This window comes from Coloeus monedula, assembly GCF_965178545.1.
Source record: "Coloeus monedula genome assembly, chromosome: 32".
NCBI lineage: Eukaryota > Metazoa > Chordata > Aves > Passeriformes > Corvidae > Coloeus > Coloeus monedula.
In genome coordinates, this window is record NC_138812.1 from 1,679,533 (window position 1) to 1,701,392 (window position 21,860).

Here is a 21,860-nt window from a genome sequence, read left to right on the forward strand (position 1 = left end):
AATGGCCAAAAGTGGGATTCTATCTCCCACATTCTGTCTATCCAAGGATTGCTCCTAGGCAGGAGCTGCCAGGACAGACGGGCCTGGCTGGCCTTGGCCTCCTGGGGGCCACTTCTCATCAACCTTCAAAACACCAGTGCTCCACTGTGGGAATTAACAGCAGGTCAGCGAGCCTGTCTGATTCCGACATCGATCTTAGCACAATCCGTTTGTACCCATGAGAAACTTAGTGTGAACAGAAGCAAGACACCTAAACAACAGAAAGAGAAAACAGCAACAAGGCTGCACCTGGTGTTTTTCTGAACACTCAGAATGCTGATGCTATAGGTAACCAATAACAGGATGTTGCAGTTAAATAATAGCCAATGACTCTGTTGTAGAAGTGAAGCAACCAATGGATAAGTTAATGAATGATAAACATACAAAAGTGTATAAATGACACTGACTTTTTAGAATAAACAGCCTTTTGCCTGGGGTTGTTGTTGGGGTTGGTGTGTGTCGTGTCCGTCCCAACAGCAACTCTCCACCCTTTCCCTACAGTGGAAAAGAACCGTCATTCCCGTCCAGGTGCCCATGGCCAAAACTGGGATTCCACCTCCAAATTTCTGTATATCCAAGGATTGTTCCCAGATGAAACCTTCCAGGACAGACAGCTCTGCCTGCCTTGGCCTCCCAGGGACCACCTCTCATCTTCCCATGGAATTAAATATCTTTTATGTCCGGGCATCCATGGCCGATATTGAGAATCCACCTCCAAAATTCCAGATATCCAAGGATGGCTCCCAGACCAAAGCTGCCATGAGAGACAGGTCTGGCTGCCCTCACCCATGGTGACCACCTCTCATCTTCTTCCAAAACACTTGGACTTTGTGCTTTTCTTTCATATGGAAAAACCCATCCTTCTCAACAAGGTGCCCATGGCCAAAATTGGGATTCCACCTCCCAAATTCCCAATATCCAAGGGCTGCTCCCAGACAAAAGCTGCCATTACCATCAAGTCTGGCTGGCTTGGCCTCCTGAGGGCCAGATCTCACCCACCTTCCAAACCCTGGGGCTCTGTGCTTTCCTTCCTATGGAAAAGACTCATCCTGCCTGTCCAGGCACAAATGGCCAAAATTTGGATTCCACCTCCCAAATTCCCAATATCCAAGGGTTGCTCCCAGACAAACCTGCCAGGACAGACAGATGTGGCTGGCCTTGGCCTCTGGTGGCTGTGTCTCCTCTGCCCCTGAAACCCTGGGGCTCGGTGCTGCCCTTCCTCTGGAGACCACTGTGACCCTGCGTGGCCTCGTGGAACCCAGGGGCCGTTGTGACCCTGCAGGGCTGGTGGCACCAAGGGGACCATTGTGACCCTGTGGCATTCCATGGAACCAAGGGGCCACTGTGGCACTGCTGGCCCCAAAGAACCAAGGGGCCTTTGTGACCCTGCAGGGCCCACGGAACCAAGGGAACATGGAACAGCTCTGGCTGCCTTGGGCTCCTGGGGCCGCCTGGCAGCTCCGGCTGACCTTGGCATGGCCAGAGCTGCTTCTCACCTGCCCTGCAGCGCTGGGGCTCCATGCTTTCCTTCCTATGGAGCAGAACTGTCCTTCTCCTCCAGGGGCCCATGGCCAAAACTGGGATTCTACATCCACATTTGATTATGTAAGGATTGTTCCCATATGAAACTTGCCAGGACAGACAGCTCTGGCGGGCCTTGGCCTCTTGGGGGCCACCTCTCATCTGCCTTTGAAACACTGCGGGGCTGTGCTGTTCTTCCCATGGAAAAGAAACATCTTTCAAGTGCAGGTGTCCATGGCCAAAACTGGGAATCCAGCTCCAAAATTCCATATATCCAAGTACAGCTCCCAGGCAAAATCTGCCAGGACTGACAAGTCCAGCTCCCCTTGGCTTCCTGAGGGCCAGCTCTCAGCTGCCTTTGAAACGCTGGGGCTGTGCTTCTCTTCCTGTGGAACAGAACCATCCTTCTCCTCCAGCTGCCCATGGCCAAAATTGGAATTTGGCCTCCAAAATTCCATCTATCCAAGGATTGCTGCCAGACAAAAGCTGCCAAGGCCAACAGGTCTGGCTGGCCTTGGCCTCTGGTGGCCACCTTTCATGGATCACAGGGATACAGTTTGTTTTATCACAGATACTGTCCATGGTTAGATCCACCCCTCAGTCTCGTGCCACCTATAGGTGGCATCTCTGCCCTGATGACCTGAGGCATCATGGGCCCATGAGTAGGGCTAATGAGGAACACCAAAACAACAAGCAGGTAGATCAGGCTGCAAAGATAGAAGTGTCACAGGTAGACGTGGACTGGAAACACAAGGGAGAGTTGTTCCTAGCTTGATGGGCCCATGATGCCTCAGGCCATCAGGGCAGAGATGCCACCTATAAGTGGGCACGAGACCGAGGGGTGGATCTGACCATGGACAGTATCTCCCAGGTGATCCATGACTGTGAGACATGCGCTGCGATCAAGCAGGCCAAGCGGGTGAAGCCCCTGTGGTACGGTGGGCGATGGTCCAAATACAAGTATGGGGAGGCCTGGCAGATTGATTACATCACACTGCCTCAAACCCGCCAAGGCAAGCGCTGTGTGCTCACAATGGTAGAAGGCACCACAGGATGGCTGGAGACCTACCCTGTGCCTCACGCTACTGCCCAGAACACCATCCTGGGCCTGGAAAAGCAAGTCCTTTGGAGGCATGGCACCCCTGAGAGAATCGAGTCTGACAATGGGACTCATTTTAAGACAGTCTTATTAACACCCGGGCTAGAGAACATGGCACTGAGTGGTGTACCACATCCCTTACCATGCACCAGCTGCAGGCAAAGTGGAACGGTGCCATGGATTGTTGAAAACCACCTTGAAGGCACTGGGTGGGGGAACTTTCAAAAATTGGGAACAGAATCTGGCAAAGGCCACCTGGTTAGTTAACACCTGAGGTTCCACCAATAGAGCTGGTCCAGCCCAGTCTGAATCCCTGCATACAGCAGATGGAGATAAGGCCCCAGTAGTGCATGTCAGAGGTCTGTTAGGAAAGACTGTGGGGATGAATTCTGCCTCGAGTACAGACCAACCCATCCGTGGGGTTGTCTTTGCTCAGGGACCTGGTTGCACATGGTGGGTAATGCAGAAAGATGGAAGAACACGTTGTGTACCACAGGGAGATCTGATTGTTGGGTGAAAACCACCTGTAGTGTGAAATGCCTGGGTACCCCTGCTTGCTGAGGGTCACTGTCACTGTTCGTACATAGCTGTATATATATATGTATATGTATATGTATTGATGTGTGTGTGTAGAGTTAGAATATCTTAGTTTGGGCATTGAGCCAATGATATGGGATAAGGGGTGGAATGTCTTGGGGTGACTTTATGATGCATATCCCATATCACTGCCCTATGCCCAGAAATTAATTTTTGTGCCTTTCTATGCCTCTAAACTGAGCCTGAGAGAGGGAAGGAAAAACTGAGCAAAACTTTTTCAAAGCAGTTTGCAGCTTGTTCAGGGTCACACAGAGATAGGGACTTTCTTTTTACCAGCTGCAGCAGGGGAGGGAGGAGGCACCCAGCTTGCTGCTTCCCTGGTCAGCTTTTGGCCAGTTCTTCAGCTTCTTTTTCTCCAAAGGGAGACTGAGAGCTGAATTTTTTTTTCCTTCCCTGGAATTCTGGATTTTCTTCCTTTTCTGATGGCCTACTTCAATATCAGAGCACATCGGGAGGACTTTCCACTGGGCACAGAGGGCCTGGCCCTGGGCCAAGCCCCAGCTCCGAGGAGACCAAAGGGAGGACTCTGACACTGTCACAGGTTTTTTCTCCACAGTGAGAGATTTTATTACTTAGCATTATTTTCCTTTTCCTGTGTGTTTGTTAAATAAATAGTTATTATCTCCTTCACTTTCCTTTGAGGAAAATTTATCTTTTCCCGAACCAGGTTCGGGGGAGGGGTGGTTGTGCCTTCCCTCAGAGGATATCTTTCTAAATTGGGCAAAACCGGCCCATATGCAAAGGAACCAAACTTACAAAAGTGTGAAGAACTCATGACCTGTTGTCCATCTTGGGGTCCCTCTTGGCAGTAGCCTCTGGCTACCCTGGGTGTACCTTTGAAGGCCTTTCAAATAAATACCTACCTTTATTCCCTTATTCTGGTCTAGCCTCTGTTTTTAGGTGGCCTCTCAAGGCATCAGCAGGGGCTGCGATCCCACACTTGTGGGGACCAGAACCGCCCCCAGGATCCCAACACTGCCTGACAGCGCTCCGGACACCGGGATGGCCGCGCGTCCGAGTCTCGGCCACCGTGCTGCTGCTTCCTTTGCTCATAGACACACCCAGAGGCCACTGTTAAGCCCGGATGGTCTCTGGTTCTGCCCTCTTCCTGATCCCGGGCAGGGATGCAGCACTGCTGCGCTTTCAGGAAGCTGCTCTTGAAAACTTCCAGCATTCCAAGCTCCTTTGCCCTCCGTGGAGGCTTGCCACGGAATCCCTCACAGCTGCCTCCGGAGCATCCTCCTGTTGGCTGTTCTAAAATCCAGGGCCTTCAGGGTGCTCAGCAAGACCTCTGACTCCACAGTGTTGTGGAACTGGACCTTCAGGACAGGGACCTTTCCAGCCTGAGCTGCCCTCGTTCCTCTGTGTCTCTGCACAAAACATGGCATGGTGTGGATACAAAAATGCTGCTAGCAAGGATTTTCTTGCTGTTTTCTAAGCCTGTGAGAGACTTTCCTCTCTCACAGAAGAGGTAGCAGAGTTATGTAAACAACCAAACAGCTGCAGCCTTGAAAAGTCTTGTTTAGAGTACAGTAGAAAATATTTTGACAATGGATGCTTTAGGATTTTAGCCAATCACCCCAAGGGGTGGCTGATCCTTTGTCCAATTAGACTATGAAGAAAAAGGTCTATAAAAGAGTTTGTAAAATAGTTAAATAAATCAATCTTGCTGCACAGTTCCTGCCTGCTGGATCTTCTCTCCTCCTCCCTACGGCTGCGGGACACGGTGATATTCCCTAGGGTTGCAGTAATAGCACGGAAGAGAGCGGCAGGAGGGGCCTGTGTGTCCCAGGGCTCAGGTTTTGGGCTGCTTCAGCACCACAGAGATGCAGGTCAAGTGAAGAAGCCAAACTGTTTATTAATAGGAGGCGAAGCGAAGGGATGAGCTGGGAGGGAAAAAGGGGATGGGCAGGGTCTGAGGGCTGGAGGGATGGAGCTGTCAAAAGGGAGGGAGAGGGCAGGAGCTATGGGAGCTTTCCACAGGCTCAGCTGTGACCAGCATCAGCTGTGCCTGGAGCTCCAGCTGCTCTACTCTAGTCTCCAGATGGTCTCATCTTCCAGGATATCTGGAGGGCTTAAAGGGACTCTGGTTCTGAGCCAGCAGATGAACGTAGTTCAGCAGCTCTTTCCTTGAATATTTTCTGAACTACGATGTTTGTCTGGGAAGGGCTGTCGTCTCTCCTCAGGGCTTGAAGGGCTGGAAGAGACAGGAACAGAGCCACGGTCAGAGCCTGGATCTGCGGGAATCCAAGCAGACCTTCCTGCCAGGGCCATCTCACCCAGCTCCTGCCATGGCCAGAAGACAGCAGGGGCCAAGGAGATCAGCCAGAAGGTGCTGGCCATGAAGCTCCCCACCGTGTCCCTGAAACCTCTCTGTGCTCGGCCCACGTCACCCCGAGTCCACACTTGGAGCAAAGCCCCCACAGCCAGGGCAGGGATTGCGGCTCCCGAGCCAGGCATTGCAGCTCGCCCCCGCCAGCCCCTGCTGCCAGCCCGCTGCCCTCACTCACCCTCACTGAGGACCTGGAGCTCTTCCTTGTGCCCCCTCAAGAACACCCTGGCAGTCCCTGGGAGCACAGAGGCGGTCACGGCCCCGCGGCACGGCTCCCTCGCAGCGGCGCTGCCAGCCCCGTGGCCACACGCTCTCCTGCCCCGGCAGGGCTCAGCCCGGGCCCTCGCCGCATCCTGACGCCCGAGGGCACGGCTGCGAGAGGGCGGCAGCGGCCCCGAGGGCAGGCGGGGCTCCACGGCCCCGGGCCCGGATCCCGCTGCCGGGGCAGCAGCCGGGGCTGGGGCCGAGCTGCGGCGGGGCGGGGACGGGCCCCGGGCCCGTGGCTCACCGATGAACCTGACGGCCGCCTCTCGCAGCGACTCCTGCGGGCTCTCCACGAACGGCAGCGCCTGGTGCAGGCGCTCGGCCGCTCGGCTCCTGTCCTCTGCCAGCTGCAGAGAGCGCCAGGAGGGAAGGGTTGGCGCGGGCTCAGCCCCTTGGCCGGGCTCTCTGCGCCCAGCCCTGGCCTCCCGTGCCCGCACGGCCCCGAGGCCCGGCCAGCAGCCGCTGGCGCCGGGCTCTGGAGGGGGCCGAGGGCCGGCTGCTGCCCGGGGAGCCGCGGTGCCGCCCCGCGCCACAGCCCAGCGGGGCCGGGGCTCCATCGGCTCCCGGCTCGGGGCCACAGGAGCCTGGAGCAGAGCCCGGGGAAGGGAGCAGCGTGTGGGGCGCAGGCTGGCGCCCCTGGTGCAGCACTGGGCAGGGGCACAGCTGCCAGCCCCACACACTGGGCTTCTCCAGGCTGTGCCTCAGGCTTCTCCAGTCAGGCTTTACCAGGCACTCGGCGAACGTCAACAGCTGCTCCTTCTTCAGCAGTTGCTTGAGATTCCTCCTCTTCAGGAACCCGGCCGCACAAAGAAGAGTTTCCATCGAGGCCTGGAGAGCAGCAGAGGCACAGAGATGGCACCGCAGCCTAGGGCACAGGACTCGTGTCCCTGTTCCAAGGCCAAGAGGATGCTGGAGCCCAGGAGGTACCAGGGCAGGAGGCAGCTGAGCCCCGTCCTTGGGATGCAGCAGCATCACACAAAACCTCACCTCTGCCACGTGGCGGTTCTCCTCATGGCAGTGCAAGAAGAGCAGGAGCAGGCTCTGGCTCACAGTCCTCTCCAGGGGCTTTTTTCCCTCCTCCACTACCAACTCCATCACCTTGCCGAAGAGGTGAATGGAGAACAGCTGCACATGGCTGTTGTCCTGGTGGAAAAAGATAAGACCCTAAGACCAATTACTCCAGGTTCCCCAAGGAAAAGGCCTGAAAATCCATAAGGCTTGAAGTTTTGCAGGTAGCACCCCAGCCTATGGCTGGGGGCACAGAGCCTTACATTTTCAAAGAGTGGCAGGAGCGCCTCAGCCAGTTTCGGGGCGGTGGTGCTGGATACCAGGATGTCTTTGTTCTCCAGCGCATTCATGAACACAGAGAGGGACATCCTGACCACCTCTCCATCTGCATCGCCCAGCAGCTCCACAAGCCGTTGGGACAGGCTGCCCATTCTTCTGGCCTGTGTGGAACACAAGGCTGTGCTGTGAAGCCATGAACGGCTGCACTGCCTACACCACCCTGGCCCTGCAAGCCCACCCTGCTGCCGCAGGGCCCAGAGGCCAAAGGCCTGTCCTGAAGCACTGGGGCAGCTGAGCCGGGAGGCAGGAGAGCTGGGAGCAGCTGCCTCAGCTCCTGAAGCCCAGCCAAGCCCATGTGACTGCTTTCCCCAGCGCAGCTTCAGCCACTGCCGCCTTCTCACCATCGCGGGATCCTTGCTGAGCACCACGAGGCCTCTGAGTGCCAGGCGACATCTCTGCGTGCACTCGCTCAGCAGGTACCTGGACATCATCTCCAGGACACTGTCACCGCATTCCCTCAAGTCCAGGCACTCGAGGAGCTGAAAGGCACAGGGCAGTGACAGGGGAGCCGGCCGGCAGGAGCCCGGAACCGCCCAGGGCTGGGCCCAGGCAGCAGCGCAGGGCGCGGGCACATCCCAGGCAGCTGCGGCTACGAGAGGGCAGAGAGGCGGGAGGCAGCTCAGCGAGGCAGCGCTGGCGTCAGGCTCACCTCCACAAGGAATGCCAGGAAGGGCAGATCCCAGCGTGGCTCCTCCCTGCTCAGCAGCCCAAGCAGGCGGAGTGCAATCCCAGCACACATGGGAAGGGAGACCCGGCGCATCTCTCTGGCAGAGGGAAAAAGGCATCAAGGCTGTGAGCTGGGGGGCAAACATCTCCCAGGACTGACTCACAGAGGTCTGGTCTTTCCCCAGCATCCCTGCAGGGGATGTGGGTGCTCTGGGAGGTGGCTGCTCCTGAGCACCCTTCTCCAGCCTTTTCCAGCGTCCTTGGCCATCCCTCATTGACCAGGCCCTCTGGCCCATGGCCACAAGGACTGTGTGGGGCACCGCAGGCACAGGGCACAAGTGCCGGGGGCAGTGGGGAGAAGGGGGTCTCACCTGGCCAGCAGCCCCACTGCATAGTGCTGGGTGTCAGCACACAGCAGCGTGTCCCAGCCACGCTTGCGCTCCATCGCCACCACCTCATTGTCACAGTGCAGTCGACAGAGCAGAGCCTTCATGGCCTGCACTGCAAACCTGTGTGCAGAGCAAAGCCCAGGTCACACTGGGAGCACTGGCGCTGGCCACAAGGGCATGGGAAGGACAGGAGGACTGGGACCTGTTGGGGTTGCTGGGAAGGCGGTGTTCCTCCCGGCACACTCTCCAGAAGTGATCAACTTCCTCTGGCATCTGCTGTGTGGTGATGACAACATGGGAGAGCAGAGCCACAAAGATGCGGGAGGAGTAAAGGTTCACTGCCTCGTGGCACCGAGGCACCTGGACAATCACCCACAGCCCCAGAGTTGCCTGCAAAAGAAGCAGCCCGAGACAGCGCTCGGTGCCGAGCTGTCCATGTGGCAGGGCCCGAGGGGAGACGCAGGGGGAGCACCGGGCCTGGTGCCCCCTGAGCCTGCCCCTAGCCCAGGTTTCACCCAGTGCTTGAGGCAGGGAGAGGATGGAGAGCTGCTGGAGCAGCAGCTTGGGGGCAAGCAAAGGCCAGTTCCAGAAACTCACAGCCAGGGCGAGGACAGGTGTGTCGTCCCCATCAGAGGTGCACATGCTGTGCAGAGGCCAGTCCTCCATCACACAGAGCAGTGTTGGCAGCACCTTCTCCAGTGTGCTGCCTGACAAGCCTAGGAGTCTCCACATCATTGTGGCAGCTCTGTGGGATCGGAGCTCTGAGTCAGGGGCGTCTCAGTCACAGTACCATGCCCTGTGCAGCTGTGGGGGCCCAGGTGACAGAGCCCCGGTGCCCTGAGGGGCAGGGAGGGAGCATGGCAGCAGGCTCAGGAAGCAGAGGGGCCCGAGGGTCCTGCAGCTCTCCGCCTGTCTGGCAGACCCCATTGGACAGGCGGCACAGGGCGATGGGCCCTAAGGGCTGGTGAGCCCCGAGCTCTCAAGGCAGCTGGGCCCCGTACCTGTCGCACGATGGGGCACAGCGCAGGAGGGTCAGCACCACATCAGCGGGGTGCTCTTCAGCCAGCCTCAGAAGGTTAAAGCCCAGCCTGGCGCCCACAGTGACATGGGACCCGAGACTCTGGTGAATGTTCCTCACCGTGGCTGGCACCTGGAGGAGGCATGGGGAAGACTTGGAGCACTGTCCAAGGGAGCAACTTCCCCAGCTGCCCCCAAGAAATGCTTCCCTTCTCGACTCACTGTTCTGGTCTCAAAGGCTGAGGGGGCCCAGCAGCCGTGGCTTGAGGGGGCACACGATCCTTGGAGTCTCCAGCCCTGACCCCAGGCTGCTTACCTGCTGCTGAGAAGAATCAGCACTCTCCTTGAAATAACCCAGTTCAGGAGCATGAATCCCAGTGGGAATGGGCGTAGTGTCAGTATTTGGGATGCCCTGAGTCTCTCCGGTGTCGGTGTTTGTGATGGCCACGTCCTCAGTCACTGCCACGTCAGTCTTCACTCTGTGATCATTCATTGGACTGTCAGAGTCTTCTGAGGGTGCAGTGATATCTGTGCTGACATCAGGCTCTGCCTGGAGCTCGGTCAGCCCAGAGTCAGGCTCAGCTGTGCCCTCAGTTGCTGTGGTGCTGGTCTTTCCACGCCGAATGTGGATGAACTTCCGGAACATCTGCAGGAGAACAAAGGACAGGGAAGGGAGGGATGTTCCAAGGGGTGCTCCAGGCACGGTGCTCGGCTGAGCAGCGACAGCAGCCAGGTGGGGATGGCTGCAGGTACCTGCACTGTTCTCCGGAAGTGGCCGTGGGCACGGTCCTGCTCTTGTGTCCGGTCCGGGGCTGCATCTGGCAAAGAGCGAGCGCAGCCAGAGCTGAGGGGCTGCAGGAGAGGCCGGAGAACGCAGCCCAGCCCTGCGCTCCCCAGGCAGGGACAGCCCCGGGATGCCCAGGGCATGGAGCACGGCTGCTGCAGAGGGTCTGGCCCGGCCCCTCTTCCATCCTATCCATGGGCCTGTTCTCCAGGGATGCGATGGGATGGGACGGGACGGGACAGGAGGGCATGGGATGGGATGGGATGGGATGGGATGGGATGGGATGGGATGGGATGGGGTGGGATGGGATGGGATAGGGTGGGATGGGATGGGATGGGATGGGATGGGATGGGATGGGATGGGATGGGATGGGATGGGATGGGATGGGATGGGATGGCGCCAAGCTGGCTGCCACCATCAGCCCTGTGGCCCAGCTCTGTCACTCACCGTCCTGCCGTGGCTGGAACTGCTCCAGCTCTTCAGGCTGTTGTGCTGGGGCAGCTCCAGGGCCTTTTTTCCCCCTGAACACCTTGAACAGGCGACGGAATCTGCCCGCCATGCCACAGTCTGGCCTCGAGGGCACCTTCAAGAGAGATTCCTTGGGAAAGCTCTGAGTGAACAAGTCCTGCACTTGTGCCTTGAAGGCACCAGCAGCAGAGAAGCCTCAGGAAGGCTACAGGACAGCAAGTCCTGCAGCCTGGTCTCAGAGGGCTCCTGCCACAAGGACAGGAGACTCTTCGTCAAGGATTGTGGTCAGCAAAGCCAACGGTCTGGCCTTGAGGGCACCGGCCACAGGGATGGCAGATGCCTCAGAAAAGCTCCAGGGCACCAAGTCCCATGGTCTGCCCTCGAGGGCACCTGCAAAAGAGAAGCCTCAAGAAGGCCACAGGTCACCAAGTCCTGTGGTCTGGCCTCGAGGTCACCTGCAGGAATAACGCCTCGGAAAAGCTCCGGGTCAGCAAGGATCGAGTGCGCTGTGCGGGGGCTCCTCACGGCACCGCTCTGTCCCGTCCTGTCCCGTCGCGTGCTCCGAGCACTGTGGCGTGGCCGCGTCGCCGCCAGCCCCTATGTCAGCACGTGTCACAAAGGGCCCCGGGACACCCTGTCCCGTTCCATCCCACGGTGACCATGCTGCACCGTGTCACAAAGGGCCCCGGGACACCCTGTCCCGTTCCATCCCACGGTGACCGTGCTGCACCGTGTCACAAAGGGCCCCGGGACACCCTGTCCCGTTCCATCCCACGGTGACCATGCTGCACCGTGTCACAAAGGGCCCTGGGACACCCTGTCCCGTTCCATCCCACGGTGACCATGCTGCACCGTGTCACAAAGGGCCCCGGGACACCCTGTCCCGTTCCATCCCACGGTGACCATGCTGCACCGTGTCACAAAGGGCCCCGGGACACCCTGTCCCGTTCCATCCCACGGTGACCGTGCTGCACCGTGTCACAAAGGGCCCTTGCACACGCTGCCACCTGCCCCGGGGCTGCCCCCAGCCCACCCCAAGTGGCCCAGGTTGGAAGGAATGCCTTGCCCCAAGTGTCTAAGGCAGCCCAACAGGAACTTTAGCATCAGCTCCAGCCATAAGCAAACGCTCCCCTGCTCTGCGGGCTCGGGGCAGCACCAGGAGCCCTCACGGCTGCCGCCGCAGCCGCCGCGGGAAGGGTACGGGGCCTTCCACAGAAGCTGGCACGGCCCCTTCCTCTTCTTCCTCTTCTTCCTCTTCTTCCTCCTCGCTGCTGCCGGGATTCAGCCCCCGCCGCCGCCCGGCTCCTTCTGCCGCTCCTGCCCGGCACGAAGCGGCGGTGCCGCTGACGGGGCCGGAGCGCGGCTGCCCCGCGACTGCCCCGCGCCTCAGGGCCGGGCCGGGGAGTGACCGCACGGCTGGGGAGGGACCCCCCGCTGGCCAGGGCAGGGACTGACCCCATGGGAGGGACCCCGCGCTGGCCAGGGCAGGGACTGACCCCATGGGAGGGACCCCGCGCCGGAGCACGGAAGGATTCCTGTCCCCGAGGGGAAGCAGCGGCACGAACTGACCGCGACTCCCATCCCTTCTCCCTGCCCCGCTGGGCACAGCAGGGAGGAGCCGGGGATAAAGTGAACTCCGGCAAGGAGAAAGAGGTCGGAGGAAGGTTCTGTACCAGGGTTTATTTTCCTCCTCACTCTCCAGTTCTGATTCGCTCCGTCCCAAATCCAGGGGCCGGGGCCGCCTGCGGTGTCCGATCCCCGGCAGCAGCGGGGAGGCCTCGGGCAGCGGCGGCGGGCGGGGCCCTTTGGAGCCGCCCCGGGCCCCTGAAGGAGCCGCAGCGAGGGGCGTCTCCGCCGGCCCGTGGCACTGAAGGAGCTGCACCGAGACACCGGCGAGGAGCCCGGCGCTGAAAGAGCCGCAGCGGAGGGCGTGGGATGGGAGGTGCGAATGGAATAAAAGAAGGAGAATGGAATAATAAATTCTAGAAGAAGTGCACGGGGAGTGGCGGCTGCGCAGTGACTGAAAGAGCTGCAGCGAGGGAGCGTCGGGGCAGCAGCGCGGGGTCTCGGCCGCTCCGTGTCACCGCAAGAGCCGCAGCGAGGGACGGGCGGGGCGCGGCTCGGATCGAGCCCCTCCAGCTGCGCGAAGAGCGGCGACCCCGCGGGACCGCGCCGGGGCCGGGCGGCGGCGGCAGCAGGAGCCGGGGAAGCGGCTTCGAGCGGCGGAGACGAGCGGGGTGTTCCCGTCAGCTCCGCTCAGCCCTCGGGCACCGGGGGGTTCCGGGGCTTGTTCCCGTCAGCTCCGCTCAGCCCTCGGGCACCGGGGGGTTCCGGGGCTTGTTCCCGTCAGCTCCGCTCAGCCCTCGGGCACCGGGGGGTTCCGGGGCTTGTTCCCGTCAGCTCCGCTCAGCCCTCGGGCACCGGGGGGTTCCGGGGCTTGTTCCCGTCAGCTCCGCTCAGCCCTCGGGCACCGCGCTGGGGCCCCGCGCACTTTTCCAGCCCGGCCGCCCCCACGTGCCGGGCCCCGCGGCTCCCGCTGCCGCCGCCTCGGCCCCGCCGAGCCCAGAAATCCCGGAAAATCGCTCCCATGCACTAAAGAACCTTTCCGTGCGCAGCCAGGGGCGCAGAGGGGGGATCCTTATGAAGTCCCCTCCCCTCAGTCCCTCCTGGGCACGGCCGGGCATTAGCGCAGCTCCCGGGGCTGTGTCCTGGCACCGGCTGCTGCCACAGGGCACGGGGCTGCCGCGTTTGGGCATTAAACGCGACAGATTTGGGGAGCAGGGACAGCCACAGAAACCCTCGGGGAGCCCTCGGGAGCCTGGAGCTGCCCGAGGGCCACAAAGGATGCCCTGGACACAGCGATGGCCCCAGCAGCGGCTCTGCCCCCCAGCACGGGGCTGTGTCCCAGACCCCACGGTCCAGCCCGAGGGTTGGGGGCGGCAGCGGAGCTGCTGGACGGAGGACGGATGGAGGAGCAGGAGCGGGAGGAAGAGGAGGGATAAAGGGGGAGGGGCGGGAGGAAGAGGCGGGACAGAGGAGGCAGCACAGAGGAGGCGGGACAGAGGAGGCGGGACAGAGGAGGCGGGAAGAGGAGCCTCTAAGAGGAGCCTCCACGTGCATCCATCGCTCTCTGTGTCCGCAGCTCTCGGCTCTGGGGGCAGCGGTCCCCCCATCCCGCAGGTGACCGGGGAGGGGCTCGCCCCAAATATCTCGGGCGGTGCCTGGGGTTGTTTTGGGAGAGGGGATTTTTGGAGCTTGGAGGACTCCAGCACCGAGCCCCAAATATCTTTGTTGATTCCTGCGGGAAGGGGGTTTGATGGGGTGGAGGGGGGAGGCGGATGTTTGGATCTTGCAGGGCTCCAAATGTGAGTCGGAAATGCCCCTTGGGGGATTTTGGGGAGCCCCCGGCACGCGGGGTTTTTGGGGTCCCGGTGGCGGCTGCCGGGAGAAATGGGATGGGGCGGGATGGGGCCCGGGAAGGGTGGGATGTGGATTGGGGGGTGGGATGAAGTGTGGCGGAGGGGGATGGGCGGGATGGGGCCTGGGCTGAGGCAGCCGAAGGTTGGGGATGATGAGGCCGGGGGGACCCCACTCCTGAGGGGCGTGCGGGGTATCCGGCAGCTCGGAGGGAGTTTTGGGGCACCCCTAATCCTGAGGGGGTGGTGCCGGCAGCGGGGGACACGTGGCTCCGGCAGCTCTGGCCCCAGCTGAGCCCCCCCCGCCGCCAGCGCCCCCCGGAGCGGAATTTGGGGAGGGGGAGGTGGGGGCGGCCAGGCCGGGCCCCCCCGCGCTGTCCCGGCGGGGGCCGAGTGCGGGCGGGAGCCCCGCGGGGCCCGGCCCTGCCCGGGCACGGCTGATGCCGCCCGCCCGCGCTCCGCACTGGTCCGGACTGGTGCTCCCAGTGCCGTGCGGGGCGGGGCCGCTCTGGGGACCCCCCAGGGCACAGCGCGGCTGCTTTGGGGCTGTGGGCAGCGCCCGGCGCTGGGCATGGGGCGGGTGGGGGCAGCTGGGGCCGCACTGGTGGCACTGGTGGTGCTGGGAGCCCCCCCGGCCGCGGGGTGAGCGGTGAGAAGGGGGGCGGGTCTGGGACCCCAAATTGAGCGAAATGGGGAATGGAACCCCCAAAGTGAGCACGAGGGGCCTGGAACACCCAAATATCAAGGCCGGGGGAGGGGCGGTGGGGATTGGGGATGGGGAAAGTGCAGAAGGTGGGGGGGGGGGGCGATAGGGGGCTGGGAGCCCCAAACAAAGCGGGAGGGGGCTGGGACACCCAAATTGAGCTGGAATGGGGCTGTGGATTGGGGGAACGCTGAGAAAGGGGAGGGAAAGGTGGGGTTGGGCCAGAAGAAGAGCGGTTCCATGGGGGTCCAGCCCTGTCCCCCAGCACCTGAGCCCTGGAGCGATTCCCTGGGGCTCTGGGGAAGGGAGGGATCCGCACTGGGGGGGTCCCCAACCCCCCTGTCCATGCCTGGGGCTGATCGGGGCTCCCCCCACACAGCAGCCGGTGCTGCGGCAGCCGTGGGGCAGAGGGGGTGGGAAAGGGGGGGCAGGGTGGGAGTGGAGGAGGAGCGGGAGGGAGAGGAGGGAGAGAGGAGGAGGAGGAGCACGAGAACCACGAGGTTCCACCGCCCGCCCACTGTGTCCGCAGCACCCCCAGCCCCGGTAGCATCTTCCCCCCCATCCTGCAGGTGAGCGGGGAGGGGGAGCTCACCCCAAATCTATCGGGGCATCACCAGGAGGGGTTTTTTTGAAGGGGTGTTTGGAGCTTGCAGATTCTGGAATCAAGCCCCAGATGTCCTTGCATGTCCCTGGGAGGGATTTTTTGGGCCAGAGGGGATATGTGGGTCTTGCAGGACTCCAAAGCTGAGCCATAATTGCCCCGTGGGGGTCCATGTGAGGATCACCCGGTACTTGCAGGGTTGGACTTTGGCTTTGGGGATCCCCAGGAGAGCTGGGGGCTGGAACACGGGACCCCTGGAGTGGGGAGAGCAGAGAGGGACGATACCAGAGCTGGGGGACCCCCAAGAGCCTGGAGGGGTGGGGGGGCCTGGAGATGAGGTGGGGCTGGGACCCCTCGTCCCTGAAAGGGGGGGTGAGGAGAGAGGGGAGCCTCAAGTGCCTGGAGTGGAGGGAGGCTGAAGAGGGAGACCCTGGGACCTCTGGGAGCCAAAGCAGAATCAGGAAAAAAGGGACCTGTGGGACCCCTGAAACCCCCAGCATCCCTAAGCAGGACCCCGGAGAGGGGGATCCCCAGGACCCATGGAACAACCAGCAGCCCTGACAAGGGAGGCCCCCAGAACCCAAAGTGAGGAGACTGGAAAGGGGGGACTCCTGGAGGATTCTTTTGGAGTCACTGTCAATTTTTTGTTGGTTTTTATGGACACCGGTGACTTCTAGAGATGGACTTGAGCAGTAGGAAGCCCCAACCCAGGACACTCATCCCTTGTTTCTCCCCAAACCAGGATTTCCCATTCCCAACCCTTGGCCAGATGGAGGAGGAGGCTGTGAGGAAGAGGAAGATGCCCCGGGAGCCCCAGGCAGGTGAGGAGGAAGTCAGTGCCCCTTTCCCCTCTCTCCTGCTCCATCTCCCAGCCCAGCATCGCCCCCGGCTGCAGGACAACCCCGCTGCCGACGCCGTCCTGCCGGGGACGGACTGGGGGGATCTCCTTCCCCTTCCCTGTGGCACGGAGGCAAATCCCATCCTCTCCTTGTCCTTCCTCCCCAGGCAAGGAGCTGAGGACGGAGCCCAGGGAGGACAAATGCCCACGGCAGAACCTGGTGGAAGAGGCCGTTTTGAGCGGCTCCACGGCGCAGGAATCCAATGGGGAGGAAAAGCCCCGGAGATCCCACAGGAGGAGGGGCTGCAAACGCAGCCCAGGGTGCTCTGAGGAGGAAAGACCCACCCTGTGCCGGGAAGGCGGCCGGAGATGCAGCCAGAGGTCAGAGCTGGTGGTTCATGAGCAGCTTCACAATGGGGAGAAGCCCCACAAGTGTGGGGAATGTGGGAAGAGCTTCAGGTACAGCTCCCACCTGATCATCCACCAGCGCATCCACACCGGGGAGAGGCCCTACGAGTGTGGGGAGTGTGGGAAGAGATTTCACACCAGCTCCAGTCTCCTCTGGCACCAGCGGATTCACACGGATGAGAGGCCCTTCCGCTGCCCCGACTGCAGGAAGGGCTTTAGGTACAACTCTGACCTCATCAAGCATCGGCGCATCCACACCGGGGAGAGGCCCCATGAGTGTCCCCAGTGTGGGAAGAGGTTTCACACCAGCTCCACTCTCCTCCTGCACCAGCGGATTCACACGGATGAGAGGCCCTTCCGCTGCCCCGACTGCAGGGAGGGCTTCAAACGAAACTCCCACCTCATCATGCACCGGCGCATCCACACCGGGGAGAGGCCCTACGAGTGTCCCGAGTGTGGGGAGAGCTTCTCCAGGAGCTCTCACTTGACCAGACACCAACGGAGGTACCACTAAGGGAAGCCCTGCGAGTGCCCCGACTGTGGGAAGAGCTTTGTCCTCTGCTCCAACTCCATCTCCCATCAGAGGAGCCACATTTGGCAGAGCCCTGGTGACCCACATTCCCTGTGATCCAGGTTGGGAAGAGCCCTGGCTGGTGCTCTCCACGTTCTCCTGGATCCCCATTGGCACCTGGGTGAATGCAGGGGCAGGAACATCCATCGGGACTCAGATCAACATTGGAGATCCATTGGGATGAGCTGATTTTTTTACCTTTACACCCTAAAATTTTCATCTGCTCTGTCCAATTGTTTCTACTGGTGGTATCAAGCAACCCTGGATGATCTTGAAGATCTTCTGCCACCTAAGTAACTTCTGTGTTAATCCTACTGAAACAACCAAAATTGGGGTAAAAATAAAGAAATTAAACAAAGAGATCTAAAGCGGCACCATTTTACCAGAATTTGAGGGTGACTTTGCTGTTCAGGGGAATATTCGGGAGGATCTGAGTGTTGTGGGGCTGTGAAGCCGGGCAGATTGGGGCCACAATCTCGTAGTTGTGCTGGGAGAACGTGTCCACCTGAGCCCATCTGTTCTCCAGGAATTCCGGTTGTCTGTCCCAGTCCCTGCCCTGGGTCTCCCCCTTTGGGGTGTGACCTCCCAAGTGCCCAAATCGTTGCTGAAGTGCCTGAGGTGCTCTGGGCTGTGGATGTTCCTGTCCCCCAGCCTGTCCTGGTCGGTGCCATGGGGGGTGGGAGGGTGTCTGGGGGCTCCTTGGGGGACTGGGCTGGGCTTTTGTGTCTCTTGAGAGCATTGGTGGTGCTTGGAGGGGCCTTTTGGGGCGGTCTCTGAGAGAGTTTTGGTGATCTTGGCTGGGCTGTGTGGCTTGGAGAGAATTTTGTGGTTCTTGGGGTCATTTATGATGCAGGGAGTGGTTGGGGAGTTCCTGGCCAGGAGCTGTGGGGTGGTTTGAGGGGTCCAGGAGTGGCTGTGGGGCTGGGAGGGGGTTTTAGGGCAGTTGTGACCTCTCCCCCAGACCCCCAAAGCTGCCACCAGACCCTACCCCCAAGATGCTGCTGGGGGTCTGGTGGCTCCATGTTGGGGTTCATCGTCCTGGCACTGCAGGAGAAGGTGAGGGGGGATCCCCAGGGGCCGTGTGTGTCCCCCCAGAGTGTGTGTGAACCCCCCCCTTCCCGGAGTCACCCTCTTTTCCCTGCCCACAGGGCTCCTGAGCCAGCCCCTGCTGCCCCGGGAGGGAATTTGGGGAGGGGGCAGAGGGGGTGCGCAGCCCCCGCCGGGGGATGACCCCGGCCCAGCGCCCTTCGTTCAGCACCGAGCTGGGCTTGGGGCCGCAGGAGGAAGAGGCCGATGGGAAGCAGATCCTGCAGGGGGGACAGGGCTTGGGCTCAGGGCAAGGTCCTGCCCTGCACACCTGGCTCAGGTGTGAGCCTGCCCCGGGAAGGGAGCGGGACATTGCCATCCCCACGGATCAGGGCTGGGAGCAGCGCTGGGAGCACGGACATGGAAATCCTGGGAGCCACTGGGACCGCCCTGGGGGGTGAATGATCCCCCCCAGCACCTTTCCAGGCCGCCCTGCAAGCTGAGAAATGCTCGCTGGGCCTCGGCCTTGGCCAAGAGCCCCCGGGCTCAGCTGCTCTGAGCTCAGGCGCTGCCGGCTCCCGCAGCCCGCCCAGGGCCGCCCTGCCCGTGCCGGGGCTGTGCTGGAATTCTCTGCTGCTGCTGGGCCACTCGGGGGCTCTGGCCCAGCAGGAAAGGTGACCCTGAGCCAGGAGCTTTCCTTGGCCGCAGCAAAGCCTCGGCACGGAAAGACCTTCCCAGCGCTGTGCCCTGGGCCGGGAGGGATTGTGCCACCACAGCTGTCCCTCCATTTCTTCTGCCAGGCAGCTTTAGCACAGGAAAAGTGGAGAAGCCAGAGCTGCCTCTCAGCTTTCCGCAGTCCTGCAGAGCAATCCTGTGTGGGAAGCAGCCTGGGAACAGGGTTGAGGTGGCAGGGCAGGGGAATTGAGAGCCCTTTCCTCCGCCGTGGGCCCAGGCTCTGGCCCTTGCCCTTTGCAATGGCCCTGCAGCTGCCAGAGGGGCCTTTTTGGCTCAGCTGAGAGCAGTCCTGCTGCAAGGCTGTCCTCGAGCTGCTTGGGCTGCACATGTGCCCAGGGAATGCTCATTGCTTGCAGTCTCAGGCGCTGTGGGTGTGCAGGTGTAACTACTGCAGGAGGGAACAGCTCTGCTGGGGGCAGTTCTCTTTTTCTTGGTGGTTTTTCTGTTGAAGGAACGTTCCCTGCCAGCTGTGGGCAGAGCTGTGTAGCTGTATGTGCCACTTGTGTGTGGCACTGTGGCTCAGGAGGTGGCCAAGGGGAGCTTGGCCGAGGTGTGGGCAGAGGAATGGCCATCAGGCCAGGCTGGGGGGTCAGCGGCCGGTCAGTTGCGTTGCGTGGCCGCGGCTCTGGAGGCTTGTGTGGGAGCGTGTGCAGGGCTGGAAGGCTGGGGCTGCCGCCGCTGTGTCCCAGAGCCGGGAAGGCCGGGGCTGGCCCGGCCCTGGCCCGGCCCCGCCAGCTCTGGCAGCTGCCGGCGGGGACACAAAGGGCAGCTCCGAGCTGTGGCCGCTGCGCTGCGGCCGCACAAAGGCAGCGCCCGCAGAGCTCCAGGGCAAGGTCCTGGCCCTGGCTCGGGGCTGGGCCGGGGCCAGCGGCAGAAAATCAACTTGCAGCTTGGGCCCCGCAGCAGGGAGGAGCAGCAATTGCTGGCTGAGAGAGACTCTTGCCAAGGGCCTGCGGGGCCGGGCCCCAGGGAACGGCTTCCCGCTGCCCGAGGGCAGGCTGAGATGGGATGTGGGGCAGCAATGGTTCCCTGGCAGGGCGCTCAGGGCCTGGCCCAGGCTGGCCCCAGAAGCTGCGGCTGCCCCCGCATCCCTGCAAGTGTCCCAGGCCGGCTCGGCCATTGGGGCTTCCTGCCCAGGAGGGCTGGGCTGGGCTGGGCTGGGGCTGCTGAGGGCGGGATGGGCTCTGCCTGAGACAGCTGAAGGCTGCGCATGATGAGGCCGGGGGGACCCCGTTCCTCAGTGGGTTCTGGGGTATCCCACATTCCTGAAGGGATCTCAGGGTATGTCCCATTCCTGAGGCAGTTTTGGGGTCCCCCCAATGCTTTGGGAGGGGTTGTGAGAGGGGGGCTCTGTTCCTTGGAAGGGGGACCTATTGTCAGGGATGTGGGAAGCCCATTTTGGGAAGGATGCTGCTGTTTCTGGCAATGTTGAGAGGTTCTGAATGGGCTGTGGGGCCCTGGCTCTCATTTTGGGACTTGAGGTGAGCCCATGGGCACAGCAAGGCCTGAGGAGAGGTTCCAAGCTCCCATTTGGGATGGAGGGATTGAGCGGGTGCCTGCAATCAACTCAAAGCCAGCCCCAATGTGTCGATGGCAGCCCCAAATGGCTCGATCCGTCAGCCCCAAGGCCCGGCTGTGGGGAGTCAGGAAGCACAGAAGGGGAATTGGTGTCCAGGAGGGGTGGGATGGGATGGGATGGGATGGGATGGGATGGGGGTGGCATTGTGGGGGTGGGATGAAGTTTGGGATTGATGGGGTGGTTTGGGCACTTGGAGTGGGGCATTTCAGGAAGGGAAAGAAGGAGCTGCTTTTGGGGAGGCTGCCGGTGCTTTTTGACAATTTTGGGGCCTCTAAGTGGCTTCTGGGAGGTTGCAGTGAATTTGGGGAAGGTGCCGAAACCCCCCGCAATTTGGGGGGCTGAGGTGAAGTCCCCACATTTTGGGAGGGTGAGGGGATCCCAATTGGGAGGGGGTCCTGCTGCTTTGCACCCCTTAAGTGGGGTGAGAATTGGGCAAGGAAGGAAGGAAGGAAGGAAGGAAGGAAGGAACAAGGAAAGGAAGGAAGAAAAGAAAAATAGAAGAAAGAAAAAAAGAAAGAAGGAAAGAGAGCAACAAGAAATAATAAAAAAGAAAAAAGAAGAAAAAAATTAAAAATGAAGGAAGGAAGCAAGAAAGATATAATAAAAATGAAAAAAAAGAAAAGAAGAAAGGAAGAAGATCAAAAGACATATAAAAAAGGAAATGAAAGTGATTAAAAAAGAAAAGAATTAGAAAGCAAGACTAAATAACATGAAACCAACAAGGAAAAATTATTTAAAAAGAAAAGAAAAATCATTAAAAAAATGAAGCAAGGAAGCAAAAAGATAATAAAAATGAAAGGAAGAAAAGAGGAAAGAAAGAAAGTGAAAGAAAAGAAAAATGAACAAGAAAATGAAAAAAGTGAAGAAATTAGAAAAGAAGAAAGAAACAAAGAAATAAACAAAGAAAGCAAGAGTACATAACATGAAACCAACAGAAAAATAAAAGGAAAAGAAAAACAAAGAAGAAAGAAAGAAGCAAGGAAGAAAGAAAAAAAGAACAGAAAGACACAAGAAAAAAACAAAAGAAGAACAGAAAGAAAGCCAAAAGAGAAAGAAGGAAGACACAAAGCAACAAAAAAAAATTTAAAAGAAAGAAAAAAAGATAAAAGAGTGAAGTATGAAGAAAGCAAGCTAAAAGAAATCAACACGAAAATTTAAAAAGCAAAGGAAAGTAAAAGATAAAGGAAAGACTCAATAATGTGAGACCAAGAAGAAAAATGAAAAAATAAAATGAAGAAAGCAGCAAGAAACAATTAAAGAACCAAGAGAAATATTGAAAAATGAAGAAATAAAGAAAAAAGCAAGAAGGTAATAAAAATGAAAGAAGGAAAGGAAGAAAAAAAAGAAAGACTGAAAACATGAAACCAGCAATAAAATAAATGTTAAGAAAAGTCAAAAAAAGAAGAAAGAAACAAGGAAGAAAGAAAATGACAGAAAGAAAGACATGAGAAAAAATAAAA

At 59.7% G+C, this 21,860-nt stretch overlaps 1 protein-coding gene across 1 annotated transcript in view; it reads right to left on the bottom strand.

Annotated features, from left to right (window-relative positions):
- Nucleotides 1-5,331: 5,331 nt before the first annotated feature.
- The window catches only part of LOC309583698 (maestro heat-like repeat-containing protein family member 7), a gene marked incomplete at both ends in the record, with an annotated part of 62,398 nt that continues 45,869 nt past the window's right edge, over nt 5,332-21,860 (bottom strand). The window contains 14 exons of the mRNA XM_082299491.1: nt 5,332-5,453; nt 6,097-6,199; nt 6,579-6,680; nt 6,840-6,995; nt 7,124-7,300; nt 7,541-7,678; nt 7,849-7,963; nt 8,237-8,374; nt 8,457-8,644; nt 8,852-8,999; nt 9,256-9,404; nt 9,588-9,917; nt 10,025-10,089; nt 10,503-10,692. Of these exons, the coding sequence (XP_082155617.1) occupies nt 5,332-5,453; nt 6,097-6,199; nt 6,579-6,680; nt 6,840-6,995; nt 7,124-7,300; nt 7,541-7,678; nt 7,849-7,963; nt 8,237-8,374; nt 8,457-8,644; nt 8,852-8,999; nt 9,256-9,404; nt 9,588-9,917; nt 10,025-10,089; nt 10,503-10,692 (2,121 nt within the window). The remainder of the gene's footprint in view (nt 5,454-6,096; nt 6,200-6,578; nt 6,681-6,839; nt 6,996-7,123; nt 7,301-7,540; nt 7,679-7,848; nt 7,964-8,236; nt 8,375-8,456; nt 8,645-8,851; nt 9,000-9,255; nt 9,405-9,587; nt 9,918-10,024; nt 10,090-10,502; nt 10,693-21,860) is intronic.